The 11259-nt window shown below is 47.8% G+C and overlaps 1 protein-coding gene across 1 annotated transcript in view; it reads right to left on the bottom strand.

The window, feature by feature from the left end:
• Nucleotides 1-11259, bottom strand: part of CMTM8 (CKLF like MARVEL transmembrane domain containing 8) — a 93711-nt gene that overhangs the window by 1659 nt on the left and 80793 nt on the right. Inside the window, exons 2-3 of the mRNA XM_006079598.4 lie at nt 5025-5198; nt 147-263 (exon numbers count right to left, since the gene is read on the bottom strand). Coding sequence (XP_006079660.1) covers nt 147-263; nt 5025-5198 — 291 coding nt within the window. The remainder of the gene's footprint in view (nt 1-146; nt 264-5024; nt 5199-11259) is intronic.

Raw genomic sequence — 11259 nt, 5'->3', positions numbered from 1 at the left:
GCGTCTCCTGCCTGTCCTGCACTGGCAGGCGCTTTCTTTACTGCTGAGCCACCTGGGGAAGTCCTGGAGGTAATTTTGTCCTTTTCTCTCTGATCCGCAGCCAGCCTCAGGGAGGAGGAGACTCCCAGGATGACAGGCTCACTCACCGACGAAGCCGCCCAGCTGTTGAAGTTGTGACTGTCTCTCTCCGGGGAGACGGAAGATGCGTCCACAATAGCAGCTGAGAGGTATAAGGCGAAGGCACTGCCGTTAAACCACAGACCCTGGGAAGCAGAGGTGCAGAGTGTTTAGGGAGCCTGGGAAGGTCTGGGCACCCCCAGACCCCAGAAGCAGCTAGAATCGCACTTGGCAAGGCACTCACATGGACACAGGAAGAAGGCAGGGGACGAGGCTAATGAGAAGGCGGCTCCTTGGCGCCTAGGGGGTCCCTGCTGCATGCTACTTCCTCCACTCACATAGGCATGAGGGTTTGCAAAAGGGCTCCTCAATGAGAGCAGCAAACAAAATATCCCAACTAGAGGCCGGACACACCTGATCTTTATTGGCATCTACTGGCAGTACATGAAATTTCCAAAATTTGGCTGCAAACATCTCCAAAATGGGGGAGCTGAAACAGAAACCCAGATTTCTGGATTCTCCAGGGAGGGGGGAAAAAAGCCAACAACAGAAGACCTAGAGATTCTGGGAACACGGCTCATTTCTAGTTGAAGACTATTCTGCAATTGTTTAAGTCCATGGGTCTGGGTGGCAAGGATTCCATACTTTCTGAGTTTACACTCATTTGTCTGACCTTCTGATCTCCTCACATGTGTGAGCATGCAGCTCCTGATGTGAAGGGGTCTCCTGGCTGCTGGCCAGGGTTCTAATTACTTCTCGGGCAGAGAAACACCCAGAGCAGGACGATGGCAGAAAAAAACTGCTGGGTGGAAGTCGAGAGACATGGGCCCAGATATGTGTGAACCTGTACAAAGTCAGGAGGCTTTAAACCTCAGCTTCCTTATGGTAGAATGGGGACATGCCTCATGATGACAAATTCTGAAAATGCAAATCAGAGCATTTTAAAACCAGGGAGTTTTAGAAGGAAGCATCGTTAAACAAGTAAAAAAAAAGTAACATTACAGGCAATGTTTTAAATTTTTAATGTAATAGATCAATGAAGGAATCTTAGGCTTGGAGGAGAGAAAGAGACTAATAGATGCTCTGGGCTGAAGGTCAGCAAGATAAAGAATCCTGACTAGGCAGTCAGCAGAACGAGACTTGGAGTCCCTTCAAAAGTGTTTAATCCCTTTGTCGCTTCAAGAAAGACCATCGCCTCCCTGTCAGGGCTGTTCACCCATGTGTGAAAAGGCCAGGGAAACTCAGTCTACTGGTTTTTCTGTTTGTTTTTTGTTTTTTACTTTTTTGCCTGCACCGCTCACAACATGTGGGCATCTTAGCTCCCCAGTCAGGGGCTGAACCCATGCCCTCTGCATTGGGGGCACTGAGGCTTAACCACGGGACCTCCAGGGAGGTCTCCTACCTGCCAGTCTTTATGTGAAAAGTTTTGCTGGAGCACAGTCATGCTTGTTCATTTACTAAGTGTCTAAGGCAGCCCTCCCGCGGTGAGCGGAGCTGGATGACCGTGACAGAGAAAGTCTGCCAGCCTCTGGTCCAGAGCATCGGCTCAGAACTGAGACTTGGGCAGAGGTGGAAGTCAGGGTCCTGCCCATTCCCACATCTGGACCACTGGTTCCCATGGTAGCTTTTCCAGGCTCATCTTCTTCCCAGCACTCAACAAGACCTGGTTCAAGACTCCTCTTCCTCCAAAACAGCTTTTCTTAAATCTCCCCAACTCACTGTAATTGCCCCTCACCTGGATCCCCTGTGCCACAACTTCGGGGTGCCAGCCTTCCATGACTCCCTCAACCAAACGAGGCAGTCTTGCCTGCGCCTGCCTGGGAAGCAGGGTGCCAGTTCCCCCAGGGCTGCCTCCATTGCCCCAGGCATGTGTGGAACCACTATGGACTTAACTCTCAGAAACTGCACCCGGTTCTTGAAGGTCTTCATGGGGAATCTTCACTTTTGTTTCTGGGTAAACAGGCAGGAGTCAGTCAATTTGCTTCCCCAAATACAAATGTGGGCATCCCACTTGGTACATCCCCCCACTTTAGTATGTATCACACAAAGTGCTGGGATGGTTAATCTGACGTGTTAACTTATGCTGGTACGCTATTCTGGATGTGTATCAAGGTGTTTTTAGATAAAATCAATGCTTGAATCAGTAGACCGACTGGGTAAAGCAGATTGCCCTTCCTAGTATGGGTGGGCCTCACCCTAGTCAGTAATGGCCTGACTACAAAAAAAGGCTGGCCTCCCTGTGAGTGAGAGGGAACTCCTGCCAGACTGCCTTAAGCTCGGACCACCAGTCTTTGTTCCTGCTTTTGGACTTCAACTGAAACTTCAGGTCTTCTTGGGTCTCAAGCCTACTAGCTTTTGGATTAGAACTTACACCAGCAGCTCGCCTGGTTCTCAGGCCTCTTAGCTCTCCTGGCCTCCAACTTGCTGTCTGCAGGTCTTGGGATGTCTCAGGCTCCATAAGCCCATGAGCTGATTCTTGGAGCAAATCTTTTTATATAGATAAACATTCTATTACTTCTATTTCTCTAGAGAACCCCGATGAATACAGAATTTGGGGCAGAGAGCTGGGTACAGATTTTGGAACTAGAATTAAAGTGTGGCTGTAACAAGAAAAACTATGACCAACCTAGACAGTGTGTTAAAAAGCAGAGACATTCCTTTGCCAACAAAGGTCTGTCTAGTCAAAGCTATTGTTTTTCCAGTGGTCATATATGGATGTGAGAGTTGGACCATAAGGAAGAGTGAGTGCTGAAGAACTGATGCTTTGGAACTGTGGTGTTGGAAAAGATTCTTACGAGTCCTTTGGACTGCAAGGAGATCCAGCCAGTCAATCTTAAAAGAAATCAACCGTGAATATTCATTGGAAGGGCTGATGCTGAAGCTCCAAATACTCTGGCCACCTGATTGCAAAGAACAGATTCACTGGGAAAGACCCTGATACTGGGAAAGACTGAAGGCAGGAGAAGGGGGCAACAGAGGATGAGATGGTTGGATGGCATCGTCGACTCAGTGGACATGAGTTTGAGCAAACTCCGGGAGATGGTGAAGGACAAGGAAGCCTGGTGTGCTGCAGCCCACGGGGTCACAAAAAGTTGGACATGACTTAGCAATTGAATAATAATCTCAGTAGAAGCCACGAATAAGTAAGGGATTATACCAGTAGAAACACTGCCAGTTAGAACAGAAGGGGATGGAGACAGGCCAGAATGAAGGAGGGGTGCTGAACTTCTTGGATTCTGTAGGACAGAACCACAGAACTATATGACTGAGACACAGCTTTATCTTTCACAAAAAGAAAGGCGATTCAGAGATCGTCGGGGCTGGCACTCCTGTCATGGGCCCACTGGGCAGGCTGGTTCCTCCTCAGTTTCAAAGGGTGGGGCTACCTCTCTGGTTTCTGGGAGGGACCCTGCAGAGGCACTGGGGTGATAGTGCTCTCCCGGTGGATCCAGAAGATAGCGCACTGAACCAAAAGGATTATTATGGAGCCTTAAGATCAGATGGAATTTGCCTTGTAACTTTCTGGGCTTGCTGGAGACCTGTCACCCCTTCCTTCTTTCCTATTTCTCCCTTTTGAAACGGGAGTGTCTGTCCCACCACTGTATTTTGGAAGCACTCAACTTGCCTGGTTTCACAGGTTCATAGCTGGAGAGGAATTTTGCCTCAGGGTGAACTGTACCTCAAGTCTCACCCATATCTGACACAGATAATATTTAAAGGAGACTTTGGTTTGGGTGGGGGCGGTTGTTTTTTAAGCAGGATTAGCACCTGTCTGATTTATCTTTATTTTTTGTTTTATTTATTTTTACATGCGGCATGAGGGATCTTAATTCCCTGATCAAGGATCAAGCGCATGTCCCCTGCACTGGAAGTGTGAAGTCTTAACCATGGAGCACCAGGGAAGTCCCTTAAAAGGAGACTTTGGACCTAGATTTTAGTTGATGCTCGAATGAGTTTGAGGGACGCTGAGATGAATGCACTTTGCATGTGAGATGGGTGTGATTTGGGTGGGCAGAATATTATGGAGAGAATGTTTTTCCCTCAAATTCATATGCTAAAGCCCTAGCCCTCAATGCGATAGATAGTGATAGACAGTATTCGGTTAAGGAGCCTTTGAGGTATTTAGGGTCAGAGGAGGGTCATTTCATTCTAAGAAATGAAAGGGAGTTCACATCCTCTCCTCTCTCTCTGCCATGTGAGGACACAGCAAGACTGGCAGGCATCTGCAAGCCAGGAAGAGAGCTCTCACCAGAAACCAGCTCTACTAACACCTGATCCTACACGTCTAGCCTCTAGAACTGCAAGAAATTTCTGTCACCGAAGGTCTAGGGTATTGTTCTGGCGTCCAAACCGATTACGGTTCTGTAATCTATATGTCCTCTTACCTATCCACGGCCCGCATCTCCGGACTCTGTGTTTCCCTTTGCTGTCCTGCATCCCGCATGGAGTCAGGACCACAGTCCAGTCACTTTTGACCGCTCCTGCTCCCAAATATGAGCACACCTCGTTGTTCTAGCAGTGCCTTTCATTTTTCATTCTAACTCTTTGCATCTCACTATCAAAGAACTCTGCTGCCCAAAGAGTTAAAGCCACGACATCAGAAGGGGTTGGAAGGATGAAAGATCTACCGCGGCTGTGCCCTGACACACCTGTATCCAGGTGTCACTGTTTATTGAGAATTCATAAAACAAGAGGTTACACAAGAGAACAGAGCTTCTCTTGGTTCAGTCTTCTGAGGACCGCTTGGCTACTTTGCCTAAAAGGAATTCCTGGACCTTCCAACATGATGCTCCACACTCAGGTGTAAAACACTGGTGCTGGGCTCTCCCTGGCTTTGCCCTCTGGAGGACTAAACTCCATCCCACCTAAGGGGCAACGGACAGGAAGAACACTCGTGGTTTGCTTACCACCGTGGTCCAGGGCACCTGGGGGATCCTGGTGTAGGTCATCGTTAGGTAGATGATGAGGAAGAAGACGGTGAGGACCCAGTAAAACACAGCTACGAACATGACCCAGCCAAAGGCAGGGACCCGGAAGTACTCCGTTCCAGCGATGAGCGTCCACACCAGCAGTCCCAGAACCTGTCAAGCGGGAGAGGCAGTGGGAAGGAAAAGGGAGATGGAAGAGAAAACAGAGGAGGAGGAGGAAGTGGACACAGAGGAAAAAAACAATTAGACAAAGTGTCAACTACAACTTTCATGCATTCATATGGATACATGTAACAAATGTGACTGGGGGCAAACTTACATTACCGCAAATATCAGAAAGGTAAAATGAACAGAGCAGAGCAGGCTGCGCAGAGACCAGGCGAACAGGAAGCCCACCCCTTGTCTCTGCCCAGCTCCCGCCAATTGTTGTGGGCTGGTTTTCTCGATCTTTCTCCCTGCCTACCCCCAGGAGAACACAGAAACTCAAGTTTGTACGTGCTGATAATCTTGATTTTTAAATGCCAGGCCTGGAATTCCCCGGCAGTCCGGTGGTTAGGACGCGACACTCTCACTGTGAGGGCCTGGGCTCGATCCTTGGTCAAGGAACTGCTGCTGCTGCTGTTGCTAAGTCACTTCAGTCGTGTCCGACTCTGTGCAACCCCATAGACGGCAGCCCACCAGGCTCCTCCGTCCCTGGGATTCTCCAGGCAAGAACACTAGGGTGGGTTGCCATTTCCTTCTCCAATGCATGAAAGTGAAAGTGAAGTCGCTCAGTCGTGTCCGACTCTTTGAGACCCCATGGACTGCAGATCCCACAAGTCTCAAGGTGCGGCATGCAGGCATGCATAAATGAATGAATGAACATCAACAAATGTTAATGCTGATAAAGACGGACAAAACAACACACATCTGTGGCTGGAATCTGTTCCCGACACCCATCAAGGGGGCAAGAAACAAGCCGTGGGTTTATTCCAGCAACAGTTGCCCGGCTTCACCGCTACTGCAGGGCAGGGCGAGCCCGAAGCTCTGTCATGTCAGCACTGAGTGGAGAAAGGATGCTGACCCATGCTGTGGGGATTCCCGGTCCTCAAGGAGGGAGGCCACAACGAAGTGTCCGTCTCCCACCCAGCCCTTCCAGGGCCCGGAGGACTTCATTCCTGAGTCACAGGAATGCTGGCATCTAAAACCTATCCCCAGGAGATAGCATCAGGCGTCCGGGGTGGACGCTGGGTGCTGTATGACAGAGCGAGCAGCTTCCTTCCTGTCTCAGCTCTCTCCGTGGGCTGTGACACAAAGCGGACTCTGATCACTCTGGTCATTCGGCCTTGACAGCTGAGCACCTACCACAGGCCAGGCTTCCTGCTCATGGGCCCCGAGGACAGAACCAGGCAGGAACTGAGCAGACTAGCTCATGCACCACTTAAGAGCCTCGTGAGGGGAGATATACGAACAGTCACAATCGTGAACACGCTATGAAGGAAATAAAGGGTGTGACCAGAGTCTCTAACAGGGCTGTGAGCTTGCGGGCAGGAACGGCAAGTATCAGAGGAGGCCATGCTGAGGAAGAGCCTGAAGACCCACTAAGGGCTACGAAGACGGCTGGGTGGATGCTGTCCCAGGCAGAGGGCATGATGCGAGCAGAGAGCTGCAGGGGAAGGGCCTTCTAGAACCTGTAGAAAAGTGGAGGATGTTAGGACATGGGTACAAGATGTTAGAAGGCTTGGCGGTGGTCAGATTCTGCGGGCCAGGACACCTAAGGACTTTGGACTTTATCCTACGAACTAAGGGAGGGTTTTGAGCAAGACAATGATATGAACAGGTTAAGTTTTTGTTAGATCACTTTGGCTACATGGCAAGAACGGGCATGTAGGTGGCTGGGTGGGGGTTGGAGAGACAAATTCAGAGACTGTTGTAATAATCCAAGTGGAAGAAGAAGACGATGTGTTTAAGATTAAGACGCTGGTGAGTACTAGGAAGTGAATGATTCAAGGCAAATTTCAGAAGGAGTCAGGACCTTCACGGCTTTGATGGACTAGGTTACAATAAAATGGAATTACACCCGAGTCTCTGGAAAAACTCCTCAGTGGATTAGGGTGTCACCTCCTCAGCTGAAAAGATGAAATATACGAACAGGTTAGCAGGGCTGACCTGGGCTCAGGTTACAACCTATCTCATTGGAGCGAGCCTGGGACCTCAGGATGGGATTAGAAGTGGATGGTCCAGGGGAAGAGTTCAGGCCCTGCTTTAGGAAGGAAGACTTCCTGTGAGCATCATTTAGTGAGCATCACTAAGACAGGTTTCTGGGGGACCTTTGAAAGTGCTCATGGAGACAAGCCCACCTCCCTGTCCAAGTCTGGATGTCTGCACTGGGGAACAGAGAGTAGACTCTGAACACTGCTACTTTCCCTCCTTGGAGCTGAAAGCTGAGGTTCTTTTATCTGCCTGATGTCATATGTGAATCCAAAGAAGTGTTTATGTACTTTGGGGCTCACACCTGTGGCAAAGGAATTTATTGAAAGCGAAGAAGTATCAAACAGGATAAAACTCCAGAAAGTGTCAAGACGCACACCCCTGGGGTTATGGTCCAGAATTCATCATAACTGGCGGTAACCTACACACACAGATGTGACATTCCATTGTATCAATAGGACAGGTAACACACGTCATCTGGCATGGCAGGATCTGAAATAACATCAAGGGCTTCTTGATTCAAACTGAAGGGGTGGGAAGGGTCCTTTGTTGACCCAGGTTATTTCACCCAGGAAATAACCATGGGAGGACCCACTGCTAATGGGGCTGGTGTCTCTCTAGGAGCGTGCAAGGGTTTGAGAGTTGCCAGGATAAACTCACATCCACCTCAGTTCAGTTCAGTTCAGTTGCTCAGTCGTGTCCGACTCTTTGTGACCCCATGAACCACAGCACGCCAGGCCTCCCTGTCCATCACCAACTCCTGGAGTCCACCCAAACGCACGTCCATGAAGTCGGTGACGCCATCCAACCATCTCATCCTCTGTCGTCCCCTTTTCCTCCTGCCCCCAATCCCTCCCAGCATCAGAGTCTTTTCCAATGAGTCAACTCCAGCTACATGGGCTTAACTAAGAGCTCTTGACTCTGAATGTGCAAATGCTTTCAATTATTAAAAGCAAGTGGGGGCCACTGTCCAGAGATGCTCTAACGTGCTAGCAGTGGTCATCTTTTACAGACAAGGACGATATCTCTAACTGAGTAGTCTGCCAAAGAGTAGGAATCTTTCACCCAAGATCTCATCAGCAAACACAGGAAAAGAACTGTCAAGAAAAGACAGTTTTCTTGAAAATTGTCTTCAAGAAAATTCCTACTTGAGTGAATTTCTTGGGCAACTGAAACACACCCAGAAGCAACTTTTGTCTCTCACTATAACCAACGCTGATGAAAACCACTCTACAAAAACGCTCATCTCCTTGGGGGGGGGGGGGTGTGTGTGTGTGTGTGTATTTAAGACAAACTCTTCATCTTTATTTGCTCAGACTTCAAAAATACTGTTTGTTTTTCACTGACAAGCATTATTTAGGCTAACACTTTTTTTGGAATCGTAAATCTGAGACCTAAAAAAACCTTTGGAGAGTGATAAATGCAGGCAAAAATGAACCTGGCAGCAGACGAAGCATATATAAAGCACACGAAGAAGTTATAACCCCAGCTACCAGCTGTAAATTCTCAAGAGAAACCAACATAAAAATTTTATGTCTACCCTTCTTAACTTCTTTCACTTGCATTTATCACTATCATTACCACCTGCAAATCCTTTTCTTTTTCCTTTAAAAATATGGATCACTCGGTATATGATGCCTATAACTTCTGTCTTTCGGTCAGCCATACCACGGAGGCCCTCCTTCCAGATCTACGTAGATTCTAACAGCGGCCCAGCTTTCCATAATTCATGGGACCTGCTCCCTATGGAGAAAAATTTAAGTTGTCACCTTTATGCTTCTACAAAACATGTCCAGGGAACATTCTTATAGAATGTATATCCCTGCAAACCCAAATTCCCGGATAATAGTCTTAGAAATGCAATTTCTAGGCTATTTTAAGCTTCAGAAGTACTGTCAAATTAGCCATTAAAAATCTTGTGCTAACTCATCTCATCAGAGCATGCCGGCTCTTCCTTTCCAACCTCATTAAATGCCCAGGTCGTAAATGATTAAAAACCTGGTTTTAAAAAAGAGAGAGAGAGAGAGAGCTCATGTTTTGCCTTTCACTGCTGGGCTGAAGCACAGTGCAGAGAAAAGTGCACAAACCCTAAGCGAGCAGCTCCCTGGATTTTCACAAACTGGACTAACCTGTGTCAACAGCATCCATCTCAAGAAACAGGGCACCTGGGGGCTCCACCCTCACTCCCGGTTAACTTCTTCCTTCCTCCGAGGGGAGCAAGTCCCCTGGTTTCTACCATCCCTGGTCTGGAACTTGAAAGACATGGAATCTTATTGGCCACACCCCCATGCGTGGTTTCTCTCACTCAGCGACGTGAGTTTCATCCACGACATTGACCACCGTGTTTTCACAGCACCAGTTCTCAACATCAGAGAATCACCGGAAAGGCTCACTAACCCTCAGGCGAAGAGGCTCCGTGCCAGAGCTTGTGATCAGTAGATCTAGGAAGGGACCTGAGAATCTGCGTTTCTAACAAATTCCCAAACGGTGCTGTGGGTCCAGGGACTGCACACTAAGAACCAGTGATGTACAGGATCCTTCTTCTTTTAGTTCGAGCTGTCCTGATCATTCGTGAGGATGGAAGAGCATCTTTTCAAAGGCTTATTAGCCACTTCCAGTTCTGATTTACTGATATTTGTACAAAAGCATGTCCTTGCTGATCTGTAGAAATATTTACATAACAGGAACGGTAACCAGCAACACAGGCGGCAATCTTTTCCCATCCAGTTTACTTTTTAAACTTCAGTCTTCAGTCACATGGGAGTTTAAAATTTTTACACTATTAATAGGTTGAGCTTTCTTTTATTCCTATGTGCTTAGGAAGGGCTTCCTCAGAACCAATATCATAAAAATATTCTCTGATATTTTCTGAGAGCTTTGTGTGTTTGCTTAATCTGTAAACAAACTAGAACTGAGTTCTACAAATGGGGTGAAGACGGTTCAATTTTATTTGTTTCTCGCAAATGGTCAGGTGATCTGTTATCACATACTGGTGGTCAGTGTCTGAAATCTTTGTTCTATTCTACTCATCTGTATTGACTGCTAATGTGCTGTGCTCAGTCGCTCAGTCGTGTCCAACTCTTTGCGACCCCAAGGACCTTAGCCCACCAGGCTCCTCTGTCCATGGGATTTTCCTGGCAAGAATACTGAAGCTGGTTGCCATTTCCTCCTCCAGGGGATCTTCTCGACCCAGGGATTGAACCTGCATATCCTGTGTTTCCTGCATTGGCAGGCAGGTTCTTTACCGCTGAGCCACCAGGGAAGCCCTATTGCCTCCACCTAGCACTGCTATGCCAGGGCCAATTCCTATAGCTTTGGCATATATTTTAGGTTTGGGGGGAAAGATGTCAAAATGAACACACGAATCTAATTTTGTTCCTTTCCCAAACCCTTTGAAAACTTTCATCAGAATGAGATGAATAGGAAAGGAGACCAAAGTAACATATTTTTCTGAAGCTTGGATGAATGTCCACCTAGAAGGGGCTCCCCCGAGTACCCAGCACAATGGATGAAAACAGACTCAACTGAGGCTCAGCATGAAGTCTTAGAACCTCAGGTGCAAAGATGCTTCAAACGACCAAAGATCCACCAAGGATCAGAAACCAGAATGGCTTTTCACTGTTTCCAAAAGCAGACAGGATGTTAGAAAATAATGGCAAACGGTTTCAGATGGGAAAGTGATTTCTAACCCAGAAATGACCCAGGAAAATTACCAATGAAGAGCAAGAGGCAGACACTTTTTTTTTTTTCAGATACGCAATGTCTAAAAAAATCCACCTTCCACACATTCTTTCTCAGGAATCTACTGAAGGATATGACCCAACAAAATGAGGGCATAAACTCTAAAGGAGGAACAAAAGAGTAAGCCAACAGAACTCTGGTAAGCCCCCAGAGGAGGGGAAATCTAGACATGACAGGCACCCAGGCGTGGATGGTAACCAGGTCAGACTGGAGCCAAGTGACTCAAAAGACAGGCATGGTGACGGCCGTCAGCACCGCGCTGAATGTTATTTTCCCTACTTTT

Source organism: Bubalus bubalis, chromosome 21 (genome assembly GCF_019923935.1).
Source record: "Bubalus bubalis isolate 160015118507 breed Murrah chromosome 21, NDDB_SH_1, whole genome shotgun sequence".
Taxonomy (NCBI): Eukaryota; Metazoa; Chordata; class Mammalia; order Artiodactyla; family Bovidae; genus Bubalus; species Bubalus bubalis.
Note: the sequence above shows the minus strand (reverse complement) of the source record. Positions and strands in the feature narration are given on the sequence as shown.